General features: G+C 41.0%; 2 protein-coding genes across 11 annotated transcripts in view; one reads left to right on the top strand and one right to left on the bottom strand.

The window, feature by feature from the left end:
- The window catches only part of ENTREP2 (endosomal transmembrane epsin interactor 2), a 344,249-nt gene extending 339,025 nt beyond the window's left edge, over positions 1-5,224 (top strand). For 3 of the 5 annotated variants that reach the window (XM_067534563.1, XM_067534562.1, XM_067534561.1), the window contains exon 10: positions 858-2,847. In XM_067534563.1, coding sequence (XP_067390664.1) covers positions 858-1,043 — 186 coding nt within the window. In that variant the 3' untranslated portion in view covers positions 1,044-2,847. Of the gene's footprint in view, positions 1-857; positions 2,848-4,872 lie in introns of those variants that run through there. The other 2 variants (XM_067534559.1, XM_067534560.1) reach the window with 2 other exon arrangements.
- Positions 1-19,671, bottom strand: part of APBA2 (amyloid beta precursor protein binding family A member 2) — a 221,691-nt gene that overhangs the window by 27,031 nt on the left and 174,989 nt on the right. For 4 of the 6 annotated variants that reach the window (XM_067534553.1, XM_067534557.1, XM_067534555.1 and 1 more), the window contains 2 exons: positions 6,148-6,288; positions 2,985-4,182 (listed from right to left, as the gene is read on the bottom strand). In XM_067534553.1, the coding sequence (XP_067390654.1) occupies positions 4,111-4,182; positions 6,148-6,288 (213 nt within the window). In that variant the 3' untranslated portion in view covers positions 2,985-4,110. Of the gene's footprint in view, positions 1-2,984; positions 4,183-5,893; positions 5,975-6,147; positions 6,289-19,671 lie in introns of those variants that run through there. The other 2 variants (XM_067534556.1, XM_067534558.1) reach the window with 2 other exon arrangements.

Raw genomic sequence — 19,671 nt, 5'->3', positions numbered from 1 at the left:
AATCTGCTCTTAAAGCTCAGAGGCTTTTCAATAACCATTATGTACTTCAGAGCTAGATGTGTACATGGAAGGGACAAGCTACTCTACAAAAGGGTTGATCTTTAAATGGTTTGAGAACACAAATGTAATAGGTGGGAAAATCACTCTCCCCCCCATTCCCAAAAGATATTGCCCTTTTGCCCCAAAGCAAATGGATGGAGTTTCATTGTCCCAACTTAAACTTAAGGACTAAAAGGTAAAGCTGTGTTCTAGGAAAACACCTAATGCCCATCCTTTCATGCCTTAGCAGGAGTCGCACATTCCACCACTTACTCTCTGGTCAGCTGAAGCCAATCACGGCAGTGCTCTCTATCTCCACATTTCCAATAAAAATCTGTACAGAGCAGCCCAAACCAGTATAAAGAGCAAGAGCCTGAGGTTTCTCCAGCTTAACCCAGGCTTCCTGTATAGCAGCACACAGGTCTGGCCATTTGCAAGTCCCCAGTTAAAATTTCTTTCCCATATGAGAAGGTGGAACATTTTTTCTTTAAACCAAGACACTTTTTTTTAAAAGGAGGCGGGCGGTTTCCACATGCTTTGTCCTGGCAGACGCTACATGATGATGCTTCATGGGTTGTCAGTGAGGAATGAAGCTGAGATTTCCAGCAGCTTGCCTACCACTTGAATTCAAGGCCATTGGCTGGTGGTAGTGTCAGGATTTTATCCTCTGAGCCAACCAGTAGGAAGCATCATGAGCCCACACACTTAGCTCCTATTTAATAAAACAGAAAACTGTGACTGTAACAGAAGTGGCTGAACCTTTGCAGTGAAACACACAGTTCTTATCCTGTCTCTTTTCTTCCTCCTGCCTCCATCAGGTAATTACAAGTTCCCAGCAGAATGTGAATACCTCTAGAAAGCGACTTCAAGAAGATCTTCACCTTCAGAGTTGTGGTGCTCTAAGTTCTCCAATTGCCTTCTTACGCAGAAACCATCTTACTCGCAGTTTAGAGCGGGTCAGGCCGCACAGTTTGATTGGAGTTTGCCGGGAGACCATCCTTTGATCACAGCTCACAGGTATGCTAGGAAAAGCTGATTCCAGCAAAGAGAAGGGTCCAGCACACAGAGAGATGCAAGTAATGGATGGCTTAAAAAAGGAAGTGTCTTCCTTTTGGAATTCCACTTTTTATTTAACAATAGAACACCACCCATCTTTTTCTGAATGTAAATTTAAGCCCTGCATTTTGCAAAATATAATAGGTTATTAAATTTGTAACAAATGTTTTGCCAAACAGACATGCATCAATGTGAACATACTGATGGAGATGCTGCTGCCACGCAGCGTTTTCTGAAACCCATCACCAAGAGACATTTTACAACTTACAAGTTGCATTTATTCAATGTACCTCAATGGGGCTTAACAAAAAGTATTTCTGAACTTTCCTTCTGCAAAAACAGATTTGGGTAGAAATACAAAGATTCGCTCTTATTACAGGAGCATATGCTGCTTCCACTAGTCCCCTTTCTTTCCATATCTAAGTGTACATAGGTTTCATGATGCTGAGCAAATCCTTGTCTTCTGCTAGAGTTGTTTTCTCTCTCAAATGTCCCTTCCCCATTTAAATTATAGCAAAGGCTGCAGAGTGGTTTTATTTGCTTTGTTCTGAATGCTCATGAGTTTGATCATTTGGGAAGATGCCATTTTAAATCGAGGTCTAAATTCACTACAAATCATGTCCAGCAGTTGCATCATGGAAGATGCTCCTGCACTGCTGGAACTGCCTAAAAGCTGACTTCCATAACCGTTCATGGACACCAACTGAGCTGAATCCAGACAGGGCCACCTGGGGGCAGGGAGGAGGAGTGCAAAAGGGGCAGTTTGCCACCCCCCACCCTATTTGAGAGGCTCCCAAAATGATGGGGAGGTAGTCGGGCCAAATTTAAGTGAGTGGCATTGCATCATGGAGCAGAGGGTCACAGTGCTGCTCAGGTTTGGCACCCAACATTGATAGTTTGGGGAGTAACTCCCTCATCTTGGCCAGGCCCAGATTGCCACCGTCATCATCTGGCAGGTCTAAAGCCACCCACCAGGTTGAGAGAGAGGTAGGGTTGGGGATACCAGTCCCACCAGTAGGAGGGCCAGAGTCCTCTTTCCTTCTCGGGAGAGTAGCCATCCCACAACCCTGAACCCTATTTCTGATCTCCCCTATCCACCCCCCCTTACACGCTTTCATCTCTATGATCATATTTTGGAAGGGTGTGAGGGCCTCCGTTTCAGAATTTACTGCAGGACCCAATAAATCTCTTTGAAGCTGTGTATCTAGATATATTTTTGGCTTCCAATTGGGCCCTCATCCTTCTCTGCTTTGTTTTATACCATTTGTTAACATGGATCATTTTATTACTAAAATTTTCTTCTAGTAGTTCTGCATTTGTGAGGAGTTAAAAATTGGTCTCAATAAACCTCAACCAAGGCTGATACCAGCATCAGACGTGCCTGACAGGTCTTTGTTAAGAACACAGCAGTGCAAGCTACAACTCAGCGGAGATAGGAAAGGGCACAAACACAGTGTTCTCCTAAGGAATCCAGTATAATTTGCTGAATTTTAATTTTTATTTGTTTGACTGTTTTCATTTGTCACTCTGAACTTGACATGTAATCTGTGAAAAGGTGACAAAGATGTGTAACGGTAGGTCAGACTGTGGGTTTGTCAGTCATCAGTACCAACATATTTTAAGTTGATGCTGCTTCAACTACATTGGTGTGAAGCTACAGTGACATCCAGTGGCAACAAGGTAGGGTAACTACAAGCATCCATTCACTATGAATTCTGCACATGATACCACCTACTATAATTCTGATTTCAAGGCAGCAAATAGATTCTAGTGGAGATCAACTACCTGATTCTTTGCAACTGCACTTAGATGAAGAATTAAATGGGGATATGTCTAGTAAGATTTTTGAATTCTGTAAACTTACTAACAGAACAAACAAAATAAGCAGGTTGTCTTCATTACTCCAGATTTATTAGTAATACTAGGATTAATTCTTTCCTAAGGTCAGTTGCATGCAACATATATGTTAGTTAGTCCTTGAAATACAGTAATCCTAAAACTTTAGTTACTGCACGGTAAGGCTTCTAAAGTCACAGTGTATTTTCTTCAACGTCTTGCCACCCCTTGCCCCCCACAAATCAAGACACAGTTACATTAGTCAACAGTTTCTCATAATGAATACAACTTTACTACTACTGATTTTATCTATACACATTCTAGTACTGCTTGATGATGCTAGTTCCTCCTCATTAGCCAGAAAAAAAATTCAATGCCTTAGGAACACGAATGTTTTTATAAAAGACTAAGGATGGTTCTCCCAGTTTGAGCTAATATAAATCAAAGGGTAATAAAAAATATTACACACACAGTGGAACAAATTTAAATATCAGAGAAGTAGGTCAGTTAAACCATAAAAATAAATGTAAATATTTTGATTTTAATCTTTGTGGCATTTATTCTTTATTTAGCATAAGAAACACTTTCCTGTTCTTTTCTTATACACTTACATTCAGACCTTGCCGTACACGTTACATTTGTCAAAATGATACCATACTACAACTGTTTTACTTTACATTAGAATCTAATAGCACACATTCCTAACCACTGAAATGTTACAATACCATCTGCGCTGGGATCAGTTGTCAAATTATGCTATGGTGGACCATTATATGGGACCTGGATGTTTTTTTACTTGAGGCTGCTGTTTAATTGCTTGTCTTTGCAGTAAGTTCTCTGCAGACTCATTCATCACATTATCAAACATGACAGACATATGTACACCTTGCCACATGAAAATTACAAATAAATATGTTTAAGTTTCAATGAGAAAAGAGTTTAGAAGATGTCACAAAATACTATGTTTTAGAAAGATGGTGTGTCAGTGATTATTGTCCTTGATAAAGATGGCCATCACTTTTTGGCAAGGAAGAGAAAAGAGAAGCCTGGCCATTAAGTGTGTGAAATCTTCAGATCCTGTTTCAAAGCCTTTCATTCATACAAAATACAAAATTCTCTTCAGCTGTGCAGACTTCAACTTTGATGGAATCATTTAGTTCTTTTGGCGAGAGTCTCGTGCTAGATGTATAGGGGTGTCTCTTGGCCAGTTAGAAGCCTGAACATGGCAGCTGGCATAGTCTTCATATGAATCTGTCAATTGATTTACATAAACTTTAATAACAGAATTAACAGTGGATAATCACTAGGGATACATCACTAGCCTGATGTATATATCACTAACTGCATTCATTGACTTCAGGGGAGTAGTTATTCCTGATTCCTAGCTAGAGCTGGGGGTTGGGTGTGGGTTTTTTTGTTCATTTGTTTTTAAATGACATATCAGAATTGCAAAAGCAATTGAAAACCTGCTGCTATTACCGATTTCTTCCAATCACCACTGTCTAGGCTAAGGATATTTGCAAGGAAGAAAATTTCTTGTACATGAAAATTCACCTTGCCTACTCAAATACTGACTAGTGGTGTATTTTCTTCTGTTTCCCTACCCTTACACACACACACTTTCTCCAAAGTGGAATGTGAACCTTTGAACATTCAGCTCACTTCACCATTCACAATGTTCAAGTGTGTTCAAATTTAGGTAAAACAAGTCCCCCATTCTTACTACATCAGCAATTGACAAGAAATATTTTCAATCCTGTTAGCTCTGTCTGATTGATAGGTGTAAAGGTGTCAAATGATCAAACAATCCATCTCTAATTAACAAGGCAGTAACACTAGTAAATATTCAAAGGAAGAGTGGAAGGTAAGCAGAGATTTCATTAGACATTGTTAAAGATACAGCTCTGTCTGAACAAATCATTATAACGAACTTTTTTGCAGGTATGAGAAATAAACAACCTATCACCTGAAGCAAAATAAGCACAGATGGACCTGCCACTTTGGATTTTACACCAGGAGATGTATTGCTACAATATAAGCTGCAAGGAAACAAGCATGATTTTAGATTTCAGTGAACATTTACAATTAATTATAATCTGCACTTTTCAGACTCTGTAAAAAAAAAAAACAACAAACAAACCAGGCTTTGCACATTCAGTCCCTAGACTTCTATAAATGTAGAAGTACTTAGGACAGCTCAAACTCTAGCTGGTGCAGTATTCCAAAAATCATAAACTACTTTGGCTATGTTTTTATCTGCTACAGCTTCCATTTTAAGATTTTTATATACAAAGATTTTTTCACATTAAAACTATTACCGGAGTATAACAATCCACAATGAAATCAGTTAGAAAATAAATAATAAAGGACCACTATTCTGAATTAGTGATAATCATTTCACCACTAGAAGTATGGGCTGTGTCAATTCGTAAGGGGTGATTCTGCCATGTATGGGCCCTCACCAACCAGCACTTAAAGACTGCTTTACCCTTTTGGAAGTTCTCTATACTAGCTCACCCTAACCAAGGGGGTGGAAGGAGCACTGGCTACTTGCTCTAGTGTAATCCACAGAGCTGTGTGCTGTGTGAACTCCATCTCCCCATCCTTGTGGCATTCTCTGCTGAGTCCAGTTAAGGCTTTGCGAAGGGAGAGCTGTGCTGACTTACTGGAATACCTAGTCAGTATTTCCGTCGGCTGAGCATAGTCATGTTACTTGAAATGCAAAAGGGATGAGAAGGCATATCACCAACATGTCTTGTTTATCTAAACATGATGAGGAACAGAGACATATTTTACTCGCCAACCCATGCCCTCATCAAGTCAGAGAACCTCAACAGAAATGAAAGGATTAAAATTAGTCTGAATTCCTCACTTTTCTGACTATCAATTATTTTTATTGCTGGAAAATCTTTAAAACAGCTAGCAACATTTTTCATAGCTCTCGGCTAGACAATGATGGATTGATTTTTTCACCTACCTGAATGGTGGATGTCTGACTGCAGCTTCAAACTTCAGAATCAGTCAGGACAATATTTCTTGAAAACTAATGGTAAAATGCAGGTAATGTAGCCCCAACAGCTTTACATTTATGGTTTGATTTGGGGCTTTTAATACAGTTTTAGCACTATATTGTTTTCAACAGCAGGCATATAGAGGGAGATATTTTATCAAAGTAGTAAGACCGGTGAGTGAATGGTAAATTCAGACGTTTCTTACCTCTCCCACTGAGTTAGACAAGGCTTGTACTATCTTCTCATGAGCAGTGGCCACAACACTTTGCCCGTTGATTTCAATGATGCGATGTCCCACACGGACCCCTCCCCTTTCGGCTATTCCACCTCGCATCAAGCTGCAGATCTGGCACGAGAAGTCAGAGTTTAATTAAATTAAGAGTTGTGAAGCTGTAGCAGGTCACTCGGAACTGGGTAGACAGACGTGCCAGCTCTGTCTAAGCTAGTGCACTAAAGATAGCCGTGTGACTGTGGTGGCTCTGCCTAGCCTCCTAAATACATATCTAGGGAGTTGGTCAGGATTGTAGTCAGGTAGCTAACCCGAGTTGCCACTTGTGCCACCATGGCCACACTATTTTCAGCATGTTAGCTCAAAGTCTGTCTACCTGTGCTTAAGAGGTGTTTTGTGGTGCCTCCAAACGATGTCGATAGAAAAATAAAATGATTTTAACTGTATGGTTGTTTTGTTTGGTTTTTTTAAAATTTTTGCAAAGAGCCTCACCATTTTTCCCGTTGTTCATAAGGAGTTGGAATACATAGGAGGTCAGACTAGATGATCAAAATGGTCCCTTTCTGGCCTTGGACTCTATCACTGTGTACAGATCACCCAATGAAATTCAAAATAGCTGCATTACTATTGAATGAAAATGAAGTGTCAGGCCTGTGCACAAAAAAAAGGGGGGGTGGAGGGCGGACTGGAGCCTTATGAACAATAGCTGCTATCTTGTTGCTATCTCAAAGCAGATCAAACAGAACCAAAAGAATAGATGTTCCTTTTGTCCATAACTATGCAGACGCCAAATTAAACCTTAACCTAGATTTTTGTTTATACCACAAGTTAATTCTTCCAAAATTACATGGTATTTAAATGTGTCTGTAGAAGTGACTAAGTAATGAATGAGAAAATGTTAATGGCTAAAATAGCCAAGCAACATGATATGTTAAAATGACATTTTCCTGGGTGTGTTTCCTGTGAGAGAGACGACTATTGCAGAGGTATCAGTTGTAACATCATCCCAAGGGTTGCTGTGGGAGTTTCTCTCTGGGTACGCTCTGCAAATTTAAAACTATGGCATCTATATAAAAATAATACTTAGCACTGCATTAGCCCAGTCTCCAATAGTAAGATTCTCTAAATCCAGGGTATACATGACTCAGACCAGATTATATTAAAATGTGCATTTTTCCCATGTACTCCAAGATCATGGAGAGAGATCTAGTGTTTCACAGCCAGAGCGGCAGGCCAGTGAACATACGTTAGCACTGTTCTTCCTACATCACCACTAAGGGCAGGACGACAGCTTAGTATCTTGACTCATTCCATCGTTGGACTCTTCAGCAGGAATTTTTTGGGTGATGTATATACCTTCCCATAAGAATTGGCCTGGGACTATGTTCTCATTTACATAAGCCTCTGGTGGAAGAAGCAATGTTGACTATTTAAATGGAGCTGGTCCAAGTTTTTCAAGTTTCAAAATTTGAAAGAAGGTAGATTTTACAAGTTGCCAAACATTTCTCTCTTCTGCAACCAGCTTTACTATTTTTAGACTGAGCTCCAACATGACTGCATTCAGTTATCTTTCTGCCTCTTTTTAGAACAAATACAGAGGTGACTTTATAAAAAAATCTGCCCTAAAGAACCTGCAGGAAACATTTATTGCAAATTATTTTGTTAGAAGTACAAGAGCTAATGACCCAGTGTAATTTCTGTCCCTGCATCTCTTATTTTGGTGACCATTTGATATATTTTCACTGCAGTTGTCTGCAGCCTTTCCTTACAGTAGATTGTAATGTTTTGTTTTTTAATTGTGGTGCCATTACTATCTGCGGGATCTTGGCATAATGCTCCTTTTAAAGGGACACTTTGTTCACATTAGAGCCAAATCGGAGGATTAGGTAAAAACAAGCATTTACAGCAATAATAGCAACAGACAAATTACAGTGATTCTTTTCCCCAACTGGAAACAAACATTACCCCTTCCACATGTATGAAGCCTGGACGCAATTCTCCTCTGTATTCCTGCTACTCCCTTAGTTTCAATAGAGCTACTGTCAATTTATACCAATATGAGAACAGGATAAAAATCTATTGTTAGCATGCAAGAGCCATCATGTGAATTAGAAGAACCCAAAAGATAAATGGATTAGAAACTTTCTGTAAACAAAGATGAAATTGAACACTCTCTGTATGTTCTTTTCCAAAAATCAGAGAAATGCAAAAAAGTAAACAGCTAATACGTATTACAACTTAAATTCCTGTTTCAAAAATGAATGTGGTGTTAGCAACATATGTGAAAAAGTTTTTACTTTTAACATGTATTTAACCTGACAGTATCACCGTAAATCTAAAATGAAATCTTTAACTGAAAAAACAGAAAAGGTTTAAAAGGTCACAAAAATAAATAAGAGTGTAATAATGATTTCAATCCTGCGGTCCTTAATCAGACTAAATTTCTGTTGCCATATAAAGACAGAACGCGAGATAGTGCTGGAAGCAGTAAAAAGCACACATAGGAACAATTTGAATGGAGTCCTGGAGAGGGACTCTTGGGAGATTTTGCCAAGATGAGGTACCGGAGGGCCACTGTTCTAGAAGTGAAATGGTTGTGGTAGAGTGAGTTTTAGGTCTGGGTCCAACTGTGATCTCTATTTGTACTGCATCCTTCATTTTGTATTAGCACATCCATTTTGTGTTATGTGCTGAACTCCTGTCTAACCTTGCCCAGAGCAAGGTTACTATGATCATTTTCTAGTCAGCTACCCTGCCCAGGAAAGGTGCTTGATGTCTTGGTGAAGGACAATCTCTAAGAAGTCATCAAGAAAATATTCTAAGGCCATTTGAGTCAGATTCTCTCTCAACTCCCAGACCATCCCCATGGAACAATGGAGCCTGGAGTGGGCAGGACACAAGCATGTCTATGGAACACAGAAAAAGGGACCGAGACTGTACTTAAGGAGGGGTGCTTCTCTGAGGGGGGGCCATCCAGTGCCCCAAAGAAGACGAAGCTGGAGAGAGAGAAGGCAGGGACTCTGCTAACCTGAAATGTTGGCAAAACCTGATTCTCAGAAGGGGTGGGATTGACGATGGTGGCAGGCTGTGCGGTGGGACGTCTACTGTTTTGCAAAGATTTGTAACTCTAGTGTTTTGGGGTTTTTTTAAACAGTGATGTGACTGTGGTTAAGAAATTACTTGGCTAAAGCTGTCCCCCTTGCTTTCCTGCCATGGGGTTAAAGTGGAAGCCATAGCTAGGTGAAATTCTGGGAGAGCGTGTGTAAACAACTAGGGGTGCTGGGAAGTCTGAGGCAGTAGTTCCGGGGTCTGAGTTGGTCGGACTGTGGAGTCCCATGTCTCAGAGAATGGCTCACACAAGAGATCTGTGCTAGGGAGCACACCCTATAGACCCGAAGTTACAAACTGATTAGACTCACTCTGACCCACCTGACTTGGGACCCAGCCTTTGGGTCCAATAAGAAGAAGAAGCGGGCTGAGCCAGGCTGTAATATGATCACTGATTCGGAGTAGAGATCCCTTACACAGCATGACTTGAATGTACAAATGTGTAACCAAATCCCTTTCAGAGTTTCAATTCTGGGCATGAGTTAGTAAAAGAGATCGGAAATTGTCTTGATAGGTTGAGTCCTTCCACAATCACATTTAGAGAAACTTTGTTTAGCTCTTCTTCTTTTCAGCTGATTGTCTACTTAACAGACTGGTGAAAATACAATACAAACAAAGGAGAGAGAAATACTGCACATCTGTCAGCTGTCAGAAAATATTTGTTCTGAAATATACTGAAAAGAACAGCTTCCTCCTTCATCGCTTTCCCATTTTTATTTGTAGTTTAGACTGGAATGGTCACTCATCCTGCAGCAAAGGAATTTAAAAGCAACCTGGTAGTTTCAGGTTTCATTAAAGTCCAGAAGAAAAGGCTTTCAAACATTTCCGGTGTGTTTGTTTTCAAAAGGAGCAGCTACCAGTCTGGCAGGGATGCAAAGGGCACTCGAGAGGTCAGTCTAGATGATCACAGGTTTGTCGTTTACCCTCAATACAGTTTTCTGAAAAGGACTCAGCGTACAGGAAGCTACAATTCTATTGTGGAATAGACTTTTGCGGAGGGTCTGGATTGACACTGGGGGAGGCATTGGAGGCACTTGGTTAACTCAAGTAAACACAGGGTCAGGATCCCTAGTTTAGAATAGGCCTATCCTCTGAGGTCCTGGTGCTCCAATTATCTCTGCTGTATCTTGCAATGCTCAGATGGCCAATATTCTCATTTGTTCGATCCACTGTTTGCCTGAGCTGCTGTAAAATGAATACAAATCTGATTATACAAACACACACTAACAGGCCATTTGTCCTTTATGGCACATCCTATTTTTCCAGGAAGACTTCTGATTTGCACACATTACTTCGGGCTGGGGGGGGAGAGCAATATCTTAAAAGATGGTGGGGATGGGAAGAAAAACTGGTTTTTAAATAGCTTTAACTACACTATGATCTTTCTGCAAAATACTGTGTTGTACTTTTCGAGTAATGAACTTGAAACTAAAAAGCATTGGACCAAAACTAACTGACATCAGCACATTTTTCAGGGAGATCAAGAGAACTGGACTTATGCTGCACAATAACTCAGCTAAATTGAAATTAATAGAACATGAAAGGGATTATGTTGTGCACATGCCCTCAAAGGAGCATTCTGACAATACGCCGGAACCGGCTAGGGTCTAAATATAAGTGCTCTAAGCACCAAACAAATAAACAAACTAATCAATCGTGTTCCTGGCCTCTGTGCATATGGACCTGCCCCAGCCCTAATCACCTCTGCACTTCCAGGAAGGACACCTCCCTACCCCAGTCACTGCCTCTCTCCTGTAAAACAAGTATCACTTGTGTTTTGAGTCCTGTTCTGTGTGAGCCACATCAGTGCCCTCCCAAACCTTCACTTCCACATACCACATGTCCAGCTGGCACTGCTACTTCACCAAGCCCACATGGAACAGGAACAGAGGGGGGGAGGCTGACTCTCAAAACAGTGGCTCTGCTTCTGTCACAGTAGTTCTGAATGAGCTGTAGTAATAGCTACTCTACTGCACTGCCATGGATTTAGTTACTATTGTATTACCCCCACAGGCCTGGCACCTACCTGACACCAATGGAGACTTGTTCAACTAATACTTTGCACTCAAGGCAGACCCAACCCAGCTGGAGAATTGTGATCCTCACAACAAAGTCTAGCTGCATCTCTGGTTGTCTTCAAATGCCACAAATATTCAGCTCTCGCAGATAAACCCAGATTACTCTTGTTTACAGTATTCCCTTTTTCAGATGTGTAAATTCCAAAGAAGTGCAACATCCTTATGCCTTGCTTGGAGTGGAGTGTGATTTTTGTATACTACACATCTATTTTAAGTAATCTGGTATATTCATGTTGCATGCACATGAAGGAGGCCAAAAATTTGGCCCTTCACAGTCAAAAAAAATACAATGCATATTTGGAACAAAGCTGCAGCTTTTACATTTAGACAGAAATCCTTAGAATTCTGTCAGAAAAAATAAATACATCAAAATTGCACCAAGTCAATAGTTTTCCCCTCACGTCTGACAAATGTCCTGACTCCTGTGCTAAAAAAGGCACTACAGAGCCAATATGGCAACTACAAAACTGTTTACGAGCAGTATCTGAGATAGAAATAGAGGGGGGGCGTACTAACAGAAGAGTGACACCAGTATAGCAGCTACAGTAGGGTAGGAAGTGTAGTAAATTGTATCCTTTTTTTCATAGACCACACTCTGCAGAAGACTAAGCTGGGGTCTAGTCTGTCTCCTGATAAGAGGCAGGAGGGGCATATCTGAGGTGCACTTAGCAGAACTGAGATTTAGAAAACTGAACATTTTATCTTTTTGAAACTGAGAAAAAATATTAAAATTGTCTTTTGAGAAAAAAGTGATCCTAAAGTAGAAAGGATCAATACTGTATGAAGCCCTTGATGGCAATTTTTGCATTCACTATCCTTATTATAACCACATGTCAAGGATTATTTATTTGTTGAGCTCTGGGCATTTTGTTCAGTGCTAAATATAAGCATAAAACAACTTGGCCATGTGCTGCAAGGAGTTTACTTCAGACACAGATACAATACCCTGGCGATGGGGCAAACTGGAAGCAGTGGCCGTACCTGAGTTGAAAGGCTTTGTGTGGATAAAAAACATCCTTTCTGTACAATATTGACAATTTCCTTAGAAGCATCTCTCTCTAAATACAATGCCACAAACAATGGACTCCTTTCTTACTCTGTCAGAGCTCATGCAATGTAAGGGAGGTAAAATGTCTCTGTAATCATTGCTCCTTGTTTGTGAAAGCAGCCTCCTTCAGCCTTTTGAAAGATATTTTCGTCTGTATTGTAAATAACAGTCTGAGCTGTGCCATCAAACACATGGGCTGTAATTAGATCTCAGGATTCTGCTGTGGCTCCTAAACGAATCCAGCTACCCTTTCATGGTTAAAAAAGCCAGCAGAACCGTCCACAGAATTGCAACCTTGATTTCACTCCCACAGAACGTATAATTTTGCAGAGTTTAACTTCTAATTATACAACTGACAAAACTCTTTCATACTGCAGTACATACATTTAGCTCAGCTCTTTTACCAATACAAAATTTTTCATTTAACTGCTCAGTGTTAAAATTAGAAGTGTATTACCTGCCACAGGAGATTTGTACATAGTAATCAGACAGGAAAAAGCCATCATGTGCCCAAAGAACCCTGTAACTCCGTTTTCCTAAGTATCAAAACTGCAGACAACAGATCCACCTACAGTACAAGCGTTCAGAGGAAAACGGAAATGTGAACTGTCAGCCTTGTAATGAGAAGTCTGTGTTTCCGTGGCGGTTTCCATCTGATGCTCTGATAGCACTTTACAACCATCAGAGAATTAAAAGCCTTCACAATAATCTGTGAGAAAAAGCAGTAATATTTTATCCTCATTTTAGAATGTGATCTCATCAGAGCAGGGACCACGCCTTGCACTTTGTGGGTGTCACGAGAAATATATTATTAGGCACAGATCTCAAGTTTTGTGCTTTAAGCACTATCCCCTGCTGTTGCGCCTGTATTTGTAAGACTCTGATGCAACGTAACCTTTTGGGATCCCCTTTGTCTCTGGCCATTGGAGGCATTGCAGAGAAGCACTGAGTCGCAGTGGGGGGGAATGCTGACTGCATCATTGTAATGAATACTCTCTGGTAACTAGTAAGTTAATCAACATTAATTCCTCAGAGGAGACCATACAGTCCACACTTCTAACAATGGGATGAGCACCATGATTGTAGGAGTACTTTAGGAAAACATGTTGAGTGTGAACCTATGCTCATGACTAAAAAACAGTGGTAGCATTAGGCCTGTCTGTAGTAGGGCCCCTACATCACACAGACAGCTGCTGGTCAGAGGATCACTTCAAGTCTCCATCCCATCTAAATCCAGCACCTGTGGGCCACAACAGAGAATGAATGGCCTAACTGCCTTACCCCACACATGGCTTAGGAAGTTGTGCTTTGGCTCCACCTCCTGGCTTCCTGTTCCAGGCCAGCGGTTGGTTCAGCAGAGGCTGTGCAGCCTCATGAGAGGGTGAGGGTTTCAGGCAAGTGGGGGGTCATGATGTGTGCGGGTGACCTGCTCATATGTGGGAAGAGAACTGGGTGGGGAATGACATACTTCTTCACAGACAGCCCAGGAAGACCAAGCACTGACTATCACAATGGACTTCGATAACAACAGGTGCAATTCACCCCTGTGCATAAGGCCAGCACAAAGCCTATGTACCATCTAGGACCTATGCGCAGGGGTCAGTTCAGACCAGATAGAATTGAAAACGAAAATGACATTTACAGTCTCCTTTTAACAGCTATACTTCATTAAGGGGCATGTTCTGCAGAGCAGCCAGAGAGACGATGTTCTTAAAGCAATGATTTATTGAAGGTATCAATATATGAGCTGCTATCGTTTATCATGACAATGGCAGCATTTTTTTCAATGCTTATCATCAGAGCACAGTAAGCCAAAAGGGCCATTTAAATATAGGTAATTGTATCAGAAATCATTTATTTTCATTGGATAGTAGAAGTATTAATACAATGGACAAAAACAGGAATGCATCTAGAACACCATGCTGATCTCTTCCCTTGTTCTGCAACTCTGTCAATGTGTCTGCAAAAAGACCAAAACAACGAACTACAACTACAAAACATGCTCACTAGGAGACTAGTCATACCAGACGAGGACTCATACTATAGAGAGCACAAGCATCCTGGGCTAAAATATGCTACCCCAAAATCACCCCTCCCCTTCCAAAATCTGTATGACTTCATTATCTGTCTCCATAATGAATACAACCAAACAGGCAGAAAATTTAGCACTCTTAGCTTGTTAAGCTTCCATCAGAAGACCAGATACATGGCAGCATTGCCCCTTGTAGTAGACATAGCCACAGTACCAGATTCGACTGGCAAATTCAAACAGGACACTACCGCTAAGTAAGTTGAGACAAAGATGTATTCAGCCAGGATGTTTAGTTTGCCCTATTTGTTGAACATGGTGACAGCCACGGAGATGATTAAATAAAGCATGATTGATTTGGATCTAATTCTCGTGAGCAAGAGCCTATATCCTATTTTCTGGGTGAATGGAAAAAAGTAGCAGAACAAAAGGTAAAACCATGCAGATTTAGTTCTTTCATCTGTTACAAATTTTCCACTATGTTAGGTGACAAGCTGTAATACAGGGAAAAACCTAAGCACTTAAATAAATAACGAGTTTTATTCCAGTTTGCTCACTATGGACTTACTGAACAGACAGTAACATATTAAAAATAAAACTCTGCCAGTTAAATTCTTTGCTTTTTCAACCATTTATTCAGCGCTAATGGCTAAAACCTGATACATAATTTATTTTTTCACTGAAATCATTTTGACCATTAGCTACTGCATAGGTTTTAAATCCTGCAGCACACATTTTGTTAAATATATATGTTAAATATAAATTAAGGGGGGAGGGGGGGGAATTCTCGCCATGTAAGGATAAGATGGAGGAAAAAAAAAAAAAATCACCGCTTGTTAAATTAGAGCCATTTTACTGCACTTTAAAAACAGAACCCCTCTTTTGTAAAGAGTTTTGAGATTACAGATGAAAAGTACTACTGATATATATATATATACTATTGATATATCAAAGATAGGATTGGACACACACCAAGCTGATATAACCAATGAACAGCAAATATCATGTCCCTTTAAAGGGAAACTGGTACATTTGAATATTACTATCATTTCCACGCAAGTGGCTCCTAAGCTTTTTCACAAAAGGTGAACCACATCTTGAGAGATTGTCCACTTCCTGCTCCATTCATGATTGCACAATATCCCTGTGGCAACTAGCAGCCATTACTTCTATGTGTGCATTTTTAGCTGACTTTGGAGCAAGAAGAGTTTGGTTTTGTTCTGCATTTTCTACTTCTGCTCATTTCTTTTCCCATTTGCTTCAGTTCCCTCAGCTGGAAAGGAAGGAAGCTAGCACAACCTGACCAGCAATCTGTTTGCAGAGCACCAGAAAGTGTCTCCCAGACCACAGCTCTGCAATGAGCAAGTAAATTACATTCTGCAGAGATAGGGAAGCATTGCAGTAGCCTACTTTTCATCACGCCCACCCCACATATCTGCCTGATGTGCTGTGGGAACAAAACCCAGCTTAAAAGACTTGCTTTTTTTTTTTTAATTAAATATATTCAGGTTGTTTACAGACCATTCAGGAATTTAATGGCTTTACATCCTGCACAAAGGAGATATGCAGAATGAAAGCAAATACAACAAGGCTGTCTTCTGATGAGGCATGTAAACAACTAGCAGATGCATGCATAACAAGATAATGGCATAGAAGTGCAGGACATTTAATTATAGCCATTCAGGCAAGTTATCCCTTCTCTGAGCTAATGCTGAACCAGAGGAAAAAGTGCCTAAGGATTTTATTTTTTTGAGCCAGTGATCCTTTATAATCACACATCTAGTCATTAGAAAATTCTGCTTTTTAAAAGAGTGTCAAACGATGAGCGTTGCATTATTTGAGTTATGTATTTTAAAATATCAGCGTGCATATCCATCACTGATTACTGGCCTACAAATCCCAACTGCGCCTTGTCATTACTGAATTGTGTTGCAGGGCCTTCTTATTCTCCACTGCTTACTGTCACTGCTGAGACTTGTTTGGGGAATTGTTTACTTCATTTTGAACACTAATGTAAATGTTGAGACCAATTCCAACTGCGACCATACACCAACCAAATGGTGAATATGGTAAATGTCCACTAGGTGGCGATAAACCACCATGAACTGAAACACCTGTGACTTCCTGAAAATCAATTCGGTTAAGGTGGTAAACGTGTGCACAGGTGGAGGTGCAGGGGTGAAGGAAGTGGAGAGAGGCAGAGAAATCATTCCTCCCACTAGATGTGTGCCTCCGTTTGCATTAGCTTTTCTGACTGGAGTTGGGGGAAATTATTCCCATGCTCCCATCCGTGCCCACTGCTCCCCCATTCTGCCCAAGCTCACTCCAGAATTGTCTCCAAGGGATTCAGAGGGGCGGAGGAACACACAGTTCAGACAGACACATCCCTGTGGGGAGGATTTATTAAAGGGGTACTCTATAGCCTAGTAAAGAGAGGAGAGAAGTTGATAAAGTACAAGTAGGAACTGAAGTGAAACAGTCCAACGAAAGAGTCCCATTCAGTTACATCACATGAAAGCAGACAACTAAATAATGACACATTTTATAAGCACTCATACACAAATGCTAGGAGTTTAAATATTAAGATGGGTGAACTTGCGTGCCTGGTGTTAAATGAGGACATTGATACAATAGGCATCACAGAAACTTGGTAGCATCATGATTATTAGTGGGACCTGGTAATAGCAGGGTACAAAAGATACAGGAGGTTGCACTGACGGGGGAATGGCCCTACATATGAAAGAAAGCACACAGTCAAATGTAATGAAATCTTAAATGAACTAAACTACTGGACAAACTCTACAGACAGAAATGCCATGCTTGACTAATAAGAGTATATCAGTACGAATATACTACTGACCACCTGGCCAGGATTGTGACAGTGACTGTGAAATGCTCAGAGAGATTAGAAAGGCTACAAAAACAAAAAACCCAGTAATGATGGGAGATTTCAACTAACCCCAGATGTACTGGGGACATTAATGAGTGTTTCTTAGAGCAGCTAGTCCTGAATCTACAAGGGGAGAAGCACTACCTGACTTAGTCCTAAATCGATCACATGATCTGCTCCAAGAGCTGAAGACAGCTGAATCACTCAGTAATAGTGACTATAAGGTAATTAAATGTAGCATCCATGTAGGGGAGACAATACCATAGAAACACACCACAGCAGCATAACTTCAAAAAGGGGGAACTACACAAAAATGAGTTAAACTGAAATTAAAAGGAACAGTCACAAGAGTCAAATGCTTGCAAGCTGCATGGAAACGGTTTAAAACCACCATAACAGAGGCTCAAATTAAATGTATACCCAAAATAAAAATAAAACAGTAAAAAGGGGATCAAAAACACCACCACCATACCTAAACAACAGAGTAAAAGAGGCAGTTAGAATCATAAAATATTAGAGTTGGCAGGGACCTCAGGAGGTCATCTAGTCCAACCCCCTGCTCAAAGCAGGACTAACCTCAGCTATATCATCCCAGCCAGGGCTTTGTCAAGCCTCAGCTTAAAAACCTCTAAAGATGGAGATTCCACCACCTCCCTAGGTAACCCATTCCAGTGCTTCACCACCCTCCTAGTGAAAAACTTTTTCCTAATATCCAACCTAGACCTCCCCAACTGCAACTTGAGACCATTGCTCCTTGTTCTGTCATCTGCCACCACCGAGAACAGCCTAGCCCATCCTACCTGGAACCCCCTTTCGGGTAGTTAAAGGCTGCTATCAAATCCCCCTCATTCTTCTCTTTTGCAGACTAAACAAGCCCAGTTTCCTTAGCCTCTCCTCATAAGTCCTGTGCTCCAGCCCCCTCATCATTTTTGTTGCCCTCTGCTGGACTCTCTCCAACTTGTCTACATCCTTTTTGTAGTGGGGGGCCCAAAATACTCTAAATGCGGCCTTACCAATGCCGAATAGAGGGGAATAATCACCTTCCCGTGACCTGCTGGCAATGCCCCTCCTAATGCAGCCCAATATGCCATTAGCCTTCTTGACAACCAAGGCACACTGCTGACTCATATCCAGCTTTTTATCCACTGTTACCCCCAGGTCCTTTTCTGCAGAACTGCTGCCCAGCTCAGTCGGTCCCAGTCTATAGCTGTGCATGGGATTCTTCCTTCTTAAGTGGAGGACTCTGCACTTTTCTTTGTTGAACCTCATTAGATTTCTTTTGGCCCAATCCTCCAGTTTGTTTAGGTCCTTCTGTATCCTATCCCTACCTTCCAGGGTATCTACCACCTCCCCACCCCCACAGCTTAGTGTCATCTGCAAACTTGCTGAGGGTGCAATCTACCCCATCCTCCAGATCATTAATGAAGATGTTGAACAAAACCAGCCCAGGACGGACCCCTGGGGAACTCCGCTTGTGACCAGTTGCCAGCTAGACATGGAGCCATTGATCACTACTCGTTGAGCCCTATGCTCTAGCCAGTTCTCTATCCATTTTATAGTCCATTCATCCAACCCATCCTGCTGGCAGGGTGGGTGGAAGAAAAGAAGCAGGCATTTCCTAGCTCCCTCTTTTAAATGGCAGATGTTCTATTTATGGTGAAACTCCTCTGAAAGTGAGCCCTTTCCTCCAAAGACTCCACTGTAAGTAGGTTTCACCATGTGTGTATTGGGCACAGACTTTTTAAAAAGCTTTCCATTCAGTGCTTCTACTTCTATTTACTGAACATCTGCAATATCCTTTGAACGTAGAATGGTGAATCACTACAGATGTTACCAACAACATGTGAGCAGTTATGTTGCTAATGGAAAGGTTTCACGGGGCACAGCACCACATAGGAGAGTTGATTCAAGTGGAGGATGTGGCATATAGTAGATCAGAGGAAGCACAAAGGGAGGGCAGTAAATTTGAGGATGTAAACGTAGATTTAATAAGTAGATTAAAGAGTAGATTTATTAAGAAGGTTTGATAAATCAAGGGATCAAAATGCAAAAACTGAGGCCCTGTGTTTGTGGAATATGGGTACAGACCAGATAAACTGAAGGTCTGTACCCATACTGAAGGTCTTCGTTAATGAGTGGTGATGACTCAAGCACACATACAAGCTCTACACAAAATGTAACTGGCTATGAACAGTCCCTTCTCTTCAAGTGCATCAGCAGCAATGAATTCAGGAACACGGACTTTCTGACTTTAGGTTACCACATGCCCCACATCAGCAGCTTCTCACTTTGCTTCCCTCACCCAGCCATCTGTTCCTTCTGCTAGACAGCTGCTAGGACATCCAAC

This window comes from Emydura macquarii, unplaced genomic scaffold (genome assembly GCF_026122565.2).
Source record: "Emydura macquarii macquarii isolate MOO-44397 ecotype Brisbane River unplaced genomic scaffold, CSIRO-AGI_Emac_v2 contig_3451, whole genome shotgun sequence".
NCBI classification, from domain to species: Eukaryota; Metazoa; Chordata; order Testudines; family Chelidae; genus Emydura; species Emydura macquarii.
This window is presented reverse-complemented; position numbering and strand designations above follow the sequence as displayed.